At 47.6% G+C, this 15,782-nt stretch overlaps 1 protein-coding gene across 1 annotated transcript in view; it reads right to left on the reverse strand.

Annotated features, from left to right (window-relative positions):
- Positions 1–6,309, reverse strand: part of htr4 (5-hydroxytryptamine receptor 4) — a 55,071-nt gene extending 48,762 nt beyond the window's left edge. Inside the window, exon 1 of the mRNA XM_018733464.2 lies at positions 6,254–6,309. Within this exon, the coding sequence (XP_018588980.2) occupies positions 6,254–6,279 (26 nt within the window). The 5' untranslated portion in view covers positions 6,280–6,309. The remainder of the gene's footprint in view (positions 1–6,253) is intronic.
- Positions 6,310–15,782: the final 9,473 nt, after the last annotated feature.

The raw sequence follows: 15,782 nt of genomic DNA on the forward strand, positions 1-15,782 counted from the left end.
AAGTGCAGTGTGTAATAAAGTAGTTCATCTGATTGCCCTTTGAATGCGATATCAGTCCCTGAGCAGGACAACAGCCCTGGCACGGCGAGACGTGTCGGGTATTACAGGTATTACGGCTGGTCTCCGCTACCGAGATCTGCCTTGGATTTTATGTAAATACGAGACGATTCGGTGAAGCTCAGCACAGACCATAACCGCTGCATCTCAGTTATGAAACTCCCACGGCGGTATATATATAAATATAAAGGATATTGGATTTCGCTGGCCTCCTGAACGTGACGTTGGCGCACGTGAAGAAAGAAATGGAAGATCTCACAAAACTGTCCCCGGAGTGATTCCTGCAGCAAGGAGCGGGGCCGAGCGCCCAGTCGCAGCACGGCTGTAACAATCCAGTAACGCCTTAGTCCGAGCTGCGGCTTTCAAAGGCCGGCCCAAATTGGGCTCTGCGGGAATAGGTGCCGTGATTAGCGGTGCTTTGGTTTCGCTCCAAATTGATCTTGACACCTTGTTTAAATTACCCGCATGGAACCACTCCTCTTCTTATGCAGACATATCTGCATCAAAGATGTTCCACCTGTTATGAATTCCGAGTACCTGCTGCAAGTGCTGAATACCAAACGGAACACCCACTCCACCGCTGCCGCTGGGGCCCAGATGCATCTAAACCATGAGCAGTCACCGGGGTGCAGCAATTATGACCTTGTTTTTGTTCTGCTGCTGAGCCACGCATCGCGGACACCAAGCCTGGGGCTTCAAACTGCTGTCCCAAACAAGTGAAACCTCAAGATCTCCAGAGACGTGGCTCCAGCCTCAGACTGGGGTGAGCAGCGGTCGTACTCGCTCATCCGCATGATGCTGCATTGCTCCTCTGAGTTATGCAAACACTTGAGAAGATAGCAAAGAAGTTAAATGGTGGAAAAACAGGTCACCGAGCTCCTCGGGGGTTCATCAAGAGACCCTGCGGGCAGAAGAACTCAGAAGTCCTATTCTGCTGAACCACTTAAGGACTCAACTAAATTCATTATTCCCTTAAATGAACTAATTTAGCCTTCTTTCTGTGCCTCAGTAACATGATTGTTAGTGGTTAAAAAAGAGCAGCAAAACCTGAAGGACCAAGACTGATGAGCTTCGATCTAGAGAGCATCTAGGGCCAGAGTCACAAGACTGTGCAGATAGCAAGAGCAAACTGATGCCTGCTGAAAAATTCCGCTCGAAGACAGTGTCGAACACTGCTGAATCACATTTGGATTAGCATCTTATTTAATTTAACGGTCATCATGATGCTTTCGAATGGAATCAGTTGAGAGCCGTGATAATCTACCTGCTGGTGGGGAACTTCTGACCGTGAAGTCATGGTTTCATCTGGACCACATGTTGCACGAAGCCTCTGAAATGTAGACCACTCCTTTGCTTTGGATTTCTAGTGGAGATAAATGTTTATCTATATATGGGGTAGAGTCAAGCTCAACAGGGTCTCCTTTCCCTGCTGATTCCGCCAAGCCCGTTCCCTTGGCTGTGGTTTCGCTAGATAGTAGGTAGGGACAGTGGGAATCTCGTTCATCCATTCATGCGCATCACTGATGAGGCTTTTGGCTACATCTTGCCCACTGGGTATGTTCCAAGGTGAACAGAGGACCTGCTCGATCCAATTTGCACGTTTCCCGGTGGGAACGAGCCGACCAGCGGTTAGGGGCGGTAACGGGCGGGACACAGCAAGCCACGGCTGGCAATCTATAAACACAGAGTACATATCCTTAAAGCTGCAGACAAGAGTCAGCACAAGCCCCAGCCGAGAAACCTTTCGTAGGGTGAAGAATCCAGTGGTTGGATGAATGTGACTGATTTTTAGGAACTTGGACCACCTGCACACACCACAGAGAAACAGGAAACCAGGAAATCTCCTTCCTCTGTATGAATGGGCTGAACCGACCGCTAAGGACAAAGGAGCTTTATGACCAGGGCTGGAGAAGGAGCCCAAAAGCCAAAGATCAGGTTTCAACGAGTCGCAGAAACACAGACACTGACATGTTGCAATCCACTCATGGGTGTTTCCAGGCCTCTTACACACACAGAAGGAGGAAGCTGTGATACTCAAAGGCGAGACATCACCTGCACTCAGTCTCGCCAGACTTCTACCCAGGAACCTCATGGCAATCAACGCTTTCCCCATGCAATTTGTGTCCGTCCGCCCTCATCCGCTCCCAGGCTTAGGGCTCATTCTGAAGAAACCTGACTGATGAGCACCTGATAGGGGGACGTTGGCAGTGTCCTGTGACTGTCGACATGTGACTGGCAGGTCCTACAGAAGGGACAAGGTCCATGTCAGATGCTCACTTGCACGTGATGTTGGGAAAAACCTGTTCTACTCAAGGCCGTTAATAAAGTGTTTTATTCAACAGTTGATTGAATTCATACAGAAAGTCCTTTTGTTGGGTTGTGATTTGCATCACAACACCGCTTTGTTTAGTGCTCCGCCAGTGCAAAACAACACCACTCCACTATTCCACCAGACAAAATTACCCCCGATACATCACCAGGCCACATGTGTCACATGACTCATCAGTCTGGATACAGCGTTAAGGCTGGTTTGTAATTCATCATATGACTGTAGCTGGCTGAAAACAAGATGTAATTACTACTGTTTGTTGCATTGATGTTCCATTTATAATATGAAATCACTCCAATGAGGCATTTGCCAAAGTGTCAAATTTAAACACCAGCTATCAAAACTTGCTGCTAAAGACAATGACTGCTTATTTAGTCAGATGACAATGGATGTTACAGCAACAAAGCAGCCTTTGTAAACCACTCACGGGTCTCCTCTTCATCCAGTTTGAGTGCATCATGAGCCAACATGACTTCAAGCTCCTGAAACAGTCTGAGATAGCTCCGGAGTCTGAGATACAATTCATGTTAACAATAACAATGTTTGGCAATGAGAATTGCTTTCCATTCAGAGCAATAAAAGAGGTTGCCTAGCGACAATCTGAGTTTCAAATTGTAAGTTGCTGGAATGTTGGGCTTATCAAAATGTCAACCTGTTGCATTTGGCTGGAAACTCGACAGCAGGTTTCAACCAGGCTGATCGAAACGACCTTTCACCTTCCAGGAAGATGGATACCAGGCTTGATGGATGTTCTCCTAAGGGCTGCCCATGTGCCGCCGTTCAATGGCAATTTCGATAAAGAGAACCCGCGGGTCATGTAAGGGCACTCATGGGTGCAGCGACCGCTTTTTGAAAATGACCAAGCATGCTTTATCTTTCCTTGCCTTGAGAATACAGAGGTGAGACAGAGTGCACGGCCGGTGGGCCAGACCCCAGAGGGTGATCCAAGGGGACAATCCCAGAGGAGATGTACCCTCCCAGAGGTCAGTGACTCCACCCACCCAGTCAAACCAATAAAGAACCATACAGCTCTGTTGGCCCTTGAACATGTAGACTGTAGACGTGTAAAATGTTGATGTACAGATTGTAGACATGAAGACTGTAGATGTGCACACTCTAGATTGCAAACTAGATGTTTAGACTGTAGAGGTGTAGAATGCAGATGGATAGATTTTTGATGTGTACATTCGATGTCTAGGCTGTAGACATGGACACTGTTTATGTGTAGACGATGTGTAGACTACAGGTGACTACAGTGCAGATGTTTGAACTATTGATGTATAGACCATACAGAGTCTTTGACAGACCTGCCAGAAGCCGTTTCTTACAGTGCAGAAGATAAAATGATGAGTCACCAAAAAAGGAAATATTTTTCACTGTGTCCTCAGGTAACTATATGTCAATATGGCAAACTGGCGACGTCTGTCTTGGGTGCCGTTGGATCGAGGTAGCGAAGAACGCCTTACATAAGCACATGGATTGCTCTGCCAGCCAGACCTGTCACTTCAACACAGCATCACAGCAGAATGACCTACTCTTTGAGTTTGCCGATGGCCTTCGCATCTTCTCCTGGGCAGTCGAGGTTTCTTTAGTCTGTGAGCTCATGTTGCCAAGCGAATCGGGAATGTACAGAGACAACCGTGTTGCATGGATGTCAACCCAACGAGGACAGCAAGCACGGACAGGGGTGGAAAGGGACACGTCACCCTCGCAGCCCAGCGCTTTGCGTTCCTAGGAGGACTTTCTAAATAAAACAAATCCCCCACAGCATCTTGGTGCGTCCAGCTATGCGCAACAAGGAGAAAAGAAAAATAATGAGCAAGCCAATGACGAACCATCTCATCTGGGATGTCCTTTTTGGCTTCTTCTCTCGCTCCCAGCCTCCAGCCCCAGCAGGAGGACACCGATGGCGGCAGTGGCCATGCCAACAAAAGGGGTGGCAAACCGCTAACTTCCAAAGAGTGGGCGGTGCACTCACTTCTCTATAAGCATGTACATCAAAAGACTAATGTCGAAGAGAACATGCAGGGGACGGTGGAAGCTCCTCCCTCTTTTCATTAATCCTCATTTCTAGACGAGCTTCACTCCGCGATCCATTGCATCCTTTCCAGTCGCACCCAGCCGTGAATTACACAGCTTCTGTGGGGTTCTGACTGAAATCGGGTGCTGTCTTGTCATTACTTTGCTCTAATTATTTCAAAAGAACATGGCTTTACCTACCTGTTACCACGGTCCTCACTGCCATTGCAGGAAACATCATCAGTTAATCTCTGATGTAGGTAACGCGGCTGAGCCCAGTGGTGTCCGACCCCATGTACCAGGCTGGGTACGCACACACTCGTATGGTCCACACATACACACATCTCCTAGCTCATATTTGGGGTATTTCAGGTCAACTAAGCAAAAATATTTCAGCATATCGCTTTCCTGCCTCTGTATCTGGGGGCAAACACCAGTAATGAGGCGTGTGATTTCTGGCCCATTTCTGACAAGCAAGCGTCCGCCCTGAATGGGACGCCAGGTTCTGTTCCGGTCGGGTTCTGCTAGCACATCCTCTGACAATCTCACCTACTGCCAGGGAGCTGCTCTGCGAACACAGTTGAACCGGTTTTCGGTCTGGCCTACAGAGACAAACCTAGAGAGCAAAGACAGCTCTGTTGCGCACGCTGTGGGTTTCTCGCGGGTGTGCGCTCTCGTTCCCACGCCCCCGAGCACGTAGCAAGGCCAGCTGGGACTGCAGAGCCCCATTGTCTCAACGCGTGGGTCACTTTTCAGCTGGGAACTCCATCTCCATGGGGGACGACTCATTACTGTAGGCTTGGCATAGATGCCAGGTTCCATTACTGCGAGCAACGCCTGTCACCCACTCCTTGTCATTCTTCTGAAGTGTGCGGCACCAGCTTCATCCTGAACCTTACGGACTCGAACCCGGTGCTCGGATGTATGAAACATCTCAAGATGTTCATTTAAGGGGTCCCCAGCGAGGAGCCCAGCGAGAAAGCTGCACAGAGCACCTTAACAGCGGCGCAAGGAACTCCTCAGTGTCTTATGACACATTTGACATTAAAGCTTCACCGTTACCATGGAGATGATATTACACTCACTTAACTGGTTATGTTGGCTAACATTAACTGATTTAGGAAGGCACCTTATTTGCCCAGGCAACAATAATCAGATTAAACTGATTTATAAGGTTTATAAGCCCATACCCATCACCTTTTGAAAAATTTGTTATCTTGTATACAATCAGAGCTCATTAATTCACCACCCAAATCACTTGAATGCATCATGAAATAAAGTGAATTAAAGCAAATTAGACTGAGGAGAAGGGAATTTTTTAAATACTGCTTTTGCACGTAGACCAATAGGGGAAATGAGAAGTAATTTGAAGAAAAGCATGTTTTCAAATCTGTTCCATGGCTACCGGGACAAGAAATATAATTAGAAATAAGTTAATAAAACAGATAAACTGACAGGCCCATGGGCACCTGGAGCTACAGTCCGACGCTGTGTCCACCGAGCCGAACGGCGAAGATGCCTCCATGTCCATCGTGTGGGTTGTGCAACGGCAAAGCAGATGACCCATGCGGCGCAAAAACCAAAATGTCACATAGGGACCCAACCTCATTTGCATAAATGGAGGGAAGGCGTGGTACACATATTTACTATGACCAGGTGTAGGTGCGCTGGTTAGTGATTCCAGATGTAAACCAGATGATTAATGCCAGCTGTAGACAGGGCCTGAAATGTACGCAGCACTAATGAAGACGAGAGCAAAGATCCCAACTGGATGGTTATTCCAACGAAGGAATAAAGTGAGACAAACCAGAGCTGTTCTAAAGCCCGAGATGCGAAAGGTCCACTCACCTCTCATTGATTCCAGCCTCATCCATCACAGGTCGCAGGCCTTGGGCTCCCGCACTCATGTACCCACAGACACTCTGACTCCCTGTGGGCAAAGGCAGAGAGAGATCACTGACGGAGGGTACACCGATATAACCCTACATAGCGATCGAACTGCATGTGTTGGCGACACACTGAGCTGGAGTAACACAGCAGGGAGCTCTTTTTGGTCCGGAGTTAGAGAGTCCGATGGTAAACATTAGCAGTTATTAGTCCATATAATTTTACATAAGCTGCAGTGACAGCGCAGCAAGTAGAACTGACACCTGTGGACTCGACAGTCTCAGGTTCAAACCCCAACTTCCACCAAAGTACCTTTAACTAAGGTACTTACCCCAAACTGGTACAGTAAATGTTACCTGGTGGAATAAAGAAATAAATCACTGCGAAGTCACTTTGAAGAAATGTATCAGTTAAAAAAAACAAACACAATCATCCAGAGTATATACATATACAAGAGGCTGAGTGAAGGAAGGGAACAGGACATCATGACAGAATGCTCGCACCCAGGCTGCGGACTGTCTGCTCCTCAACCATCTGGACAGCACTACCTATCATGTGGTCCGTTTATTCAACGCTTTTTTCCAAAGCGACTTACAATATTAAGCACCTTACAATTCTTTACTCATTTATACAGCTTGGTAGTTTTTTAATGGAGCAATTTTATGGTAAGTGCCTTGCTCAAGGGTATGACAGCCAGAGGGGGGAATCGAACCTGCAGCAGCTCTAATCACTATGCTACGAACAGTCCAACACCTCCTAGCTGGTCTGACCATTTTTTTCCTCATAAATAGCACTATTTTGAATTAATAATCAATATATTCTACAATTTAACTTACATTTACATTAACTTAGACTACATATCTATCAACATCTACATACACACCCTTTTGTGAGGACCTCTGGCTATTGTGACCACATCATGACCAGATGAATGCGAGTCACGACTACCAACAACATTACAGGGCCACTCTTGTAATATTTTTGTGTGTTATCAGATGAGAAATTGAACAGCGTGCAAAATATGTCTGCTGTGTGTGCAGCACAAGGGCCTGTCGTGTGCACCAGAACCTGTGTGTCGCATCTCTTGCTGTTGTCAGCTGAAAGTAAACACAGTAAAGATAGTAAGCACACTGGTACATGTTATAGAGAGGGCGCCATGAGCATCAGTGATACTGTGCTCTATGTGGAGCGAGAACACAGAGGCATCACGCGAACCCCTTCATGGGCCGTGAGCCTCGGAAAGGTCAACCCCCCACACTTTGAGTCCCGCTGACCCCCCGAGCCCAGCAGGAGGTCCACGTCGTCTCTTCCGGATGGGGAGATGTTCATGTAGGACAAGCGGGACCCCATCCAGAGAGAGGAAATGAAATGTTTCCTGGTATTTCGAGATTTCTGTCGGCGTCTCGGCAGACAGCACAGGCACTGGTTACCCCACCGGTACGGTACCGCACTGCAGTCTATACCCAATGACATCATCACGTGTAAATGGGCTGAGCCTGTGTTTCACATTTCTTTTCAGTTTTACATTAAATATTCACTCTGTGTGTGTGTGTGAGAGAGACTTCACACACATTCCCCCGACGCTGCCCATTATTGTACAACTCAGTGCGACAGAAAGTTGTTTTACTTTCCACATCTTCTCTGCCGGCTGCAGGCAGTAATTCAACAGCTGTGAAATCGAACCGCTGACCAGGGTTTGGATGCGAAATCACAGACGTTGCAGCAATGCCGGGCACAGAGTAGAGTCCTGAGCAGAAGACTTTTACACACCAGCAGAGTGTACAAGAGATGGATACAGAGAGGGACATTAATGTCAAGCGACATATGTGGCCTGCGAATCGTTACAGCGCACTACATAGGAGCATTAAAGCCACTCATATTATACATTTATCATTCAAAGTTACTCATTTAGCTGATGCTTTTCACCAAGGCAACTTACAATTATTTACTCACTTATACAGCTGAGTAATTTTACTGGAGTAAATTAGAGTAGGGACCTCACTCAAGGGTACTAGAAGTGTGGGTGGGATTTGAACCTGTGAAACATGGGTCTAAAGGCAGCAGCAGCTCTAATCACTACACAACCAGCTGCCCCTCATCAGAGACTCCGATGAAAACCACCCATCCCTGGAGGACATGATGAGTCCGCTGGCATGATTCTCCACTGTTCACTCTGAGCTGAGACAGAACTGGCAAAGTGTTACAGCACTAAAAGGGTAAAACCGTAAAGCAAAGGGAAAAAAAAAAGATTGTGTGTGATGCAGTAATTTTGTTAATTCGTTTTGGGTGACAGGAGTGATTTTTCTTTTTTTTTTTTTAAGTGACACGTTATTGTAGGAGATGCTGAGCTGTTTGAGTCACGGATACCGTTACCAGACGAAATAATAATTAATAATTGATTAGTTTTCCGTGGTAGGAGTGACTATTGGTGTTGCAGTGATGTGCTAAACACACACTGGGTACTGTTACGGGATCAAGTGGTAAATCAGCTGGACAGGCTAATAAGGGCGCTGCGTGATGAATGGATGTGAACCCACGCACTTCGGCAGCAATCAGCCGTGCAAAAGCAAAACCCCTGAATCAGAAAGTATTTCTGTAACGGTGATTCACTGCAATAGATTATTCCTGAGGAAGAGATACACAGAAGAACCTGCCCTGCCCACGTTCATCAATCTGAAAATTACAATTATTTCTTACAATTTACTCTCATTTTTATTCATTCATCTATTTAACACTTTCCTCCGAAGCAACTTATAATGTGAGCTTTGTACTCTACTGTGTACACTGATTTACCCATTTACTCAGCCGCGTAATTTTTACTGTATCAATTCAGGATAAGTACTTTGCTCAAGGCTACGACAGCAGGAGGTGGGATTCAAACCAGCCTCTTATGATTGTACAGAGTCGGCTCTAACCGCTGCGCCACCTACTGTCCCAAGGGAGATACAACCTGAGGGTGCCTTTGCTGGAGCACCCCCTCCCCCTTCGACTCGCTCCAGGGGTAGGGGACGCATCTTCGAGGAGCGTAATGTTCCGGCGCAGTGTGACGAACCGTTTTTCTTCACTCCGACAGCGGGACGTGACTCACAACCTTCTGGTTCCCTACCGGCGTGGGACGCCTCCGGAATTTGTTCTGTCACAGCCGGGGCCCTCTCTCTCTTTCAGGGCTTGGACACTTCCACTTCCTGCGCGACTGCCTGCATCCTGCCATGCCGCAAAGCTTCTCCACTGGAAGGTGCAAATTCCTCGATCCCATGTACAGCTGGAGATTTGACGGTTCAGAGAGCACAACAACAGGCACGTGTCGCATGACGGTTCCCACACAGCAGCTCTGTAGAGACCTGCAGCCGCAGCCTGTACCTCTATTACTCCACAGTAGACAACCTCTTACCTTCTAGGTCACAGGAAGGGTGTGAACCAATGTGCATGGCGGTACAACGATGCCAAACCGAGAGCAAATCAGAAGAAATATGTAATATTTAGGCAGCACGGTGGCGCAGCGGGTAGCACTGCTGTCTCACAGCACCTGGGTGGTGCGAGAGGACGTGACTTCGATCCCCTCTCGGTCTGTGTGGAGCTTGCATGTTCTCCAGGTGCTCTGGTTTCCTCCCACACTCCAAAGACCTGCTGTTCAGGTTCACCCATAGTGTGAGTGACAGAGAGAGTGTGTGTGTTCCACTGATGTATGGATGAGTGACCCAGTGTAAGTCACCGCGGTGAATAAAGTGTATGGGGTGATAACACTACATAGAGTTCATTGGAAGTTGCTTTGGACAAAAGTCTCTGCTAAATAAATAAATGTAATATTACGGTGTTGTCGGGCTGCACCGGCCACTTCCAGTACACAACCGATCAGAGGAACCAGAAAGGCGACAACACCAGATGAACAAAACTCACACTTTTCATGGCTTCGGCAAGAAATACACTCCTTCAGCTGAGTTTTTTTTCACGAGTTTAGCGGCTTTAGAGATGAAAACGCACCGTCCTTTGCTCTCATCTGCATTCCCTGCAAATGAAGCAAAGTGCAGTAATTACAGAGGTGTAGCAGCGGTGAAGCGATCCGAGCGGAATTCAAACGGATAAAATATGTAATGAGAACGTGTACAACGGCTGCGACTGAGAGAGAGAAAAATGCAAATAGTGTAAATTGCGGGCGGCCAGCAGGCGATGGATGCGCACGCAGCAGCGGTGATGCTAATGAGGCGGCGTTAGCGACGAGCTAACAGCGAGAGTTGCGCAGCGAAATAATGATCTACTCATTAGGCAGATTCGCCGGGTACGTGTCCTTTGGTGTTCTCCGGGTCTTTGCGCTTTGGAGCACGTTTTTAGCAGGGCTGTGGAGTCCGTACGCAAAACCTTCGACTCGGAATCCACAGCAGTGTAGCGTAGGCCCAGATGGGAAGCGCGTAAGTCCGCAGGCCTAGCCTAGGCCCAAAAGTTGCACGTCATTTTGGAGGTCGACTCATCCGGCGAATATGGCCTAAACCTATATTACACCTTTAATTTTTGGGGGTCGACTTGGTATATACGGTACATTTATTCGGAGTTGGTACATTTCTACTGACTCTGACTCCAGGAACCCAATAATTCATCACGGCTCCGACTCCGCAGCACCGGTTTTTAGGCGCGGGCAATAATGGCGAAGAAAATTCCGGATTTTCCGAGCTTCTCGCCAACCTGCCCGTAATTTGTCCAGACGCAATTTTTTTGCACTCTAAGTAAAGTCAGATCGAGTTCTCCAGGTGATTACTGAACGGCAGGAGGCCGCTTTGCAGGCAGAAACCAACTGAGATGTTGCTCCTGCCTGAGCGAGGTGAACTGGCGTGAAGCTGCACCTCACGAAGAGTCTCTACGGCGCGCCGGGAGCGGCAGACGAACGAGAACCCGGCCCCACCCGGACGCTGGACGTTGGAGCAATGCGTCCGGGAAGAAGATGAAGAACCGCACTGTAAGGGTATGTCCAAATCATTCCAATTGCTTCCTGGAATTTCAATGGCTCGATGGTCAAAGTTCACTTTGACAAGGTATGTATTTCGAGTATGACTCAGTGCTGACTGCTTTTTCGCTTGTTTGCCTCAGAGCCATGTTGGGAACACTTTAAGGCAGTAAAACACGTTGAATATTTTTACACATTGACACATTGCAAGGTGTTACTCGAGATACACGTGAAGCATAAATCCTCGTTTTCTACTGATGCAGCCGTACAGCGATTAATAAATGCATACCTCTCTTTCAAGAAATACAATATGGCGCACAGGTATTAGAGCTGCTCCCGCTGGACGTGTAGGTTGCTGGTTTCAATCCCACCACCACCTGTACCCTCGAGCAAGGTACTTACCCTGAACCGATACAGTAAAATTACCCAGCTGTATAAATAGCTAAAACAGCTGGTAGCATAGCGGTAAAAGCTGCTGTCTTTAGACCCAAAGGTGTCATGTTTGATTTCTACCTCCAGCTGCAGTACCCCCTGAGTAAGGTATGGTATGGTAAGTGTCGAGTCGAAGCCGACCCATAGCGACCACTCGTGTGGCTTTCAAGGCAAGTCAAGGGAGGAAACAGAGGTGGGTTGCCAGGTCCTTCCTCTGCATTGCGGGGGAGGCAAACACAGGGAGAAAGACAGGGCCACCGCACCCCAAGCAGGACTCGAACCCCAGACCCCTGAGTAAGGTACTAACCCTAAATTACTCCAGTAAAATTGCCCAGCTGTATAAATGGGTAAATAATTGTAAGTTTCTTTGGAAAAAAAGTGTCACCTAATTGAATAAATTTAAATCAGTGTAATTAACGTGGGTGAAAAGTGTACAAAATGGCTTATTTATGATGCATTTACACATCGGGGCTTCTTCCTGAAGGGTACCATATATCATCTCGGTGAGAGGGTAAAAATAGATGAAGTGCAAGAGACTGGCATCAAACAGGAAAGAGGGAATTAGCAACGAAAATGAGAGGTAACTTGTCCACCGGGTCTGCGGGACTCAACGCAAACACGGTAGTCTCATAAAACAGTGCAGGACAAACAGGAGAGAGACGGAGGTGACGGTGGATCTTAAAGGGCGGCGCTTGAGGGGGAAAAAGTCACGAGCGCCATGTGTCACTTGGATGTTCCTGGGCGTTCGGACGGCGCTCCGCCCCCTGAGAGAGGTGGGCAGTTAAATGGCTCATCTCCTGCCAGGTGGAAACGGCGCTCCATTCCTCCCTCGACTAATGACAGCACCCAATAAAAATAAGGAACGACGCCGCACAAGGTTTCTCGCACCCATCAGACGGCAACGGCCTCATCTTACCGACCCAAGCCTGTCTAATACACGAGCACAGATCCTGAAGCTCCATAAAAAATACACGGTAGCACATTTTTAAAAATCCTCATTAACACAATGCGTCTTAAAGGAGTTGAGCCTAAGGCTGTAAAAAAAAAAAAAAAAAAACAGAAGTACGTCACGATAAACGCATGTGTAAGATTGCGAGAAACGCAGATTTTATGGAGCCGTGACACATCGCGGGGTGGAGATTTGCTTTCTACGCTAACGTTAAATGAGCAGTTGACCGCAAAGCGGCTGACTGTTGAAAAACTATGTTTTTCGTGCTGTGTGTTTATTGAGTGCGCAACAAAGTGACAAGCGTGAGAATGGCTGCATTGTACATAACTAAGTCATGACTAATACTGCCAGCTCCAAACGCCGCTTTTATTTCTGTTTTCGTGTAACACTTCCGACATCCGCCAGGGCAGCGTGTTCAAATCGAGCCTTTGAAAGAGCTGTCGGCCTACGGCGTTGTCTTACGCAGCTACATGTGTTTTTTTTTTCTGAGACAGCGATGGACCAGGTTATGGCAACGGAGAGACAGAAATGATAAAACAAGGGGAAAAATGGAGAAAATTGTCATCAAGCACATTATTGTGCAAATGTTAACTCTTCTAGCAGAAAAAAAGTCCACTTCCGTCATCAATATACTATATTCACAGATGTCAAGAACCTTGGGAAAATACACCTCCTTACAAAGAATGTAAGAGTAACCTGGCTGTGTACCATATCTTTGAGAGGAAATAAAGAAATAAATATATGCATACATAAATAAATTAATTATATTAAGTAAACAGGAAGATAAGAATAACGAAGCCTGCGACTGCGGTTTAACGACAAGAAAAGAGAAGGGACGTCAAACTAGCTACAGGTTTTTTTTTTTTTTTCCCCTCTTTCTTAAAAAAGCTCCAGGTTTTTACTGAAAACAATCAGTTATGAACACGGTTAATGCTTTACCCACCCTCTGGGCACGTCTCTGTAACGGCCCCCACACCATGTTCGTACGGCCCGTAGAGGAATGGACCGTGAGTCGGCGCTCCACCGAGACAGGTCCATTTCCAACATTTGAATTTGTCCATTTTTCATCAGAAATGTGTAGTCTGCTCCCCCCACCCCCAGGCTGCCCTGTATTATTTACCGCGCGGATGTGCAGTTATGGGCCGAGGAAACACATCACAGTAAATGAATGGTACACGAAAAGGACGGGTTTCTATCCTCGTCCTTTCTGGAAATCAGGCCGCTATTTCGGCTCGCGGACCCCCGCAGCTCGCAGGAGGCCTGATTTCCACGGAGATACCACGTTTTTCTCTCACGCCGTGGGAAATAAAAAGATACTTGCGACACTCACCCCCCACGGAGAGGACTGGCGTCACCGCCACACAAAGGCACCGCCGACATGACATTTCCTCGCCACCGCGGCAAATTACATCACAATTTTCTATTTCTGCTCCAAAAACACGGCGGTCATCGTGGTCGACTCCCCGCTGCGGACTGTGACCGCGGATGTAACTGCCAATCAATGTAACGCAACGATGAGATTAAAAACAACATCGCAATTTAAAGCTAATGGACGGGAGATTTGCGTTAGCTGATCTTTTCCTCGTTTCGAAGGACGTCAACGTAACTTATTCAGAGGCACTTGGGCCGCGACAAAGGATCTTTCACTGAATTTTCCCCAAAGTCAACCGTGAGCTTTAATGAACACCTCCAGTGCATCGGAGGCACTGACTGAAGGTTCAAGGAGACGGAGATGTGGAGGGACGGCGGCGGCGGAGGACATTTTTTCAGTTAATCGGCCCTCGGCTTCGCCTAATTGGGCCATCCATCGCGCTGAAGCAACTGAGAAAACAGCCGAGTGGTAACGTCGCTACGCCCTACGTTCCAGCTATGCCCTTTGGGTCAGAAGGTTGTCGGTTTGCATCTCACCTACTGCTCCTATTTACCTAAATTGCTCCAGTAAAATTAGTCACGATTGATTACTCTGGTCAAACCAAGTCTCATTTACAGTGACAAGTGGGATGAAAAGCATTTATCTATAAATTATTTATTCATATGAATTGTCTGATGCAACTTACAATGTTGGGTTGTTCACTGATTTATCTGTTTACACAGCTGGGTAATTTTGACCGTATCACTGCAGGGTAAGTAGCATGGTGAAAAGTATTCCAGCAGGAGCTGGGATCGAGCACAGGACCCAGCTCAGTGAAGAAAAATTATGCCTGCAGCTAAAGAAATAACACCCTTCCCAGCCGGAACGTCCACGCCTTCGGCGGCCCGAGGGCCGTCTGCCTCTCCGGCACTTTCCAGCGAGCGTCGCGCCGCTTCTGGGGCCATTCGAGAACACTTGGAGAGTTTTCCTCCCCACTTGTTGAATTATCGCAAAGTGAACAGATGGAATGCAAATTGCATAAAAAGGCCGCATTGTTCCATTACAAGCCGTTTCAATTTTCGCCAACAGAAACAATTTTCTGCCCGCAGCTCGGCTCTTGTGTCCGTCATCCGAGCTTCTGCAGCGCGCTGCTAAATGGGCCAAATTAATCTGAGCTCTGACTTTGGTGCAATTATTTCTGCTATTTGTGACTTGAAAAGAAGAGCTTTTAACTTTTAATTTTGTGGGGGCGGGGGTTGGGGGGGGGGGTGTTTGACGAGCTATTTGGCGGATTCGCAGGTGCGCTGCAAAAAATATCATCTCGCCTTACAGTCGGCCTCGGCGGCGGGAATCGCTGGGAACAGAAGGACGCAAAACATTCCAGGGTTTTGTTCAGAGAGACAAGACGGGAGCAGCAAATTCGGGGAATATGGAGCTTCAGACCCGCTCTACGTACTGGACTTCGCGCCGCTTCTCAAAGCCTCGAACCCACACCCTCCTCCTCCCAAAGCAGCACCGATAGGTGCATCATAAACCGAAATAAACAAGACACAGGAGCCATGGGTAATAAAAAAATGTTTCAGTAAGAAAAAGGCAACAACAAAACAGACATAATAATGGAGGGAAACCCAGATGCCTCGCAGTCTGTGCCTCTGGGATGGGCTCTGGACCTCCGCGACCTGCACTGGACAAGCGGTTAGTGAAAACGGACACGTAACTGGGAGTGTAACTCGCGGTACCTCCAGATCACAGAGGATCCGGGAGGCACGAGTGGACTCCTGTGGCTGATGGACATCAGGAAGCACAGGCTGAAACACACCTG

The sequence above is a fragment of the Scleropages formosus genome, chromosome 13, assembly GCF_900964775.1.
Source record: "Scleropages formosus chromosome 13, fSclFor1.1, whole genome shotgun sequence".
NCBI classification, from domain to species: Eukaryota; Metazoa; Chordata; class Actinopteri; order Osteoglossiformes; family Osteoglossidae; genus Scleropages; species Scleropages formosus.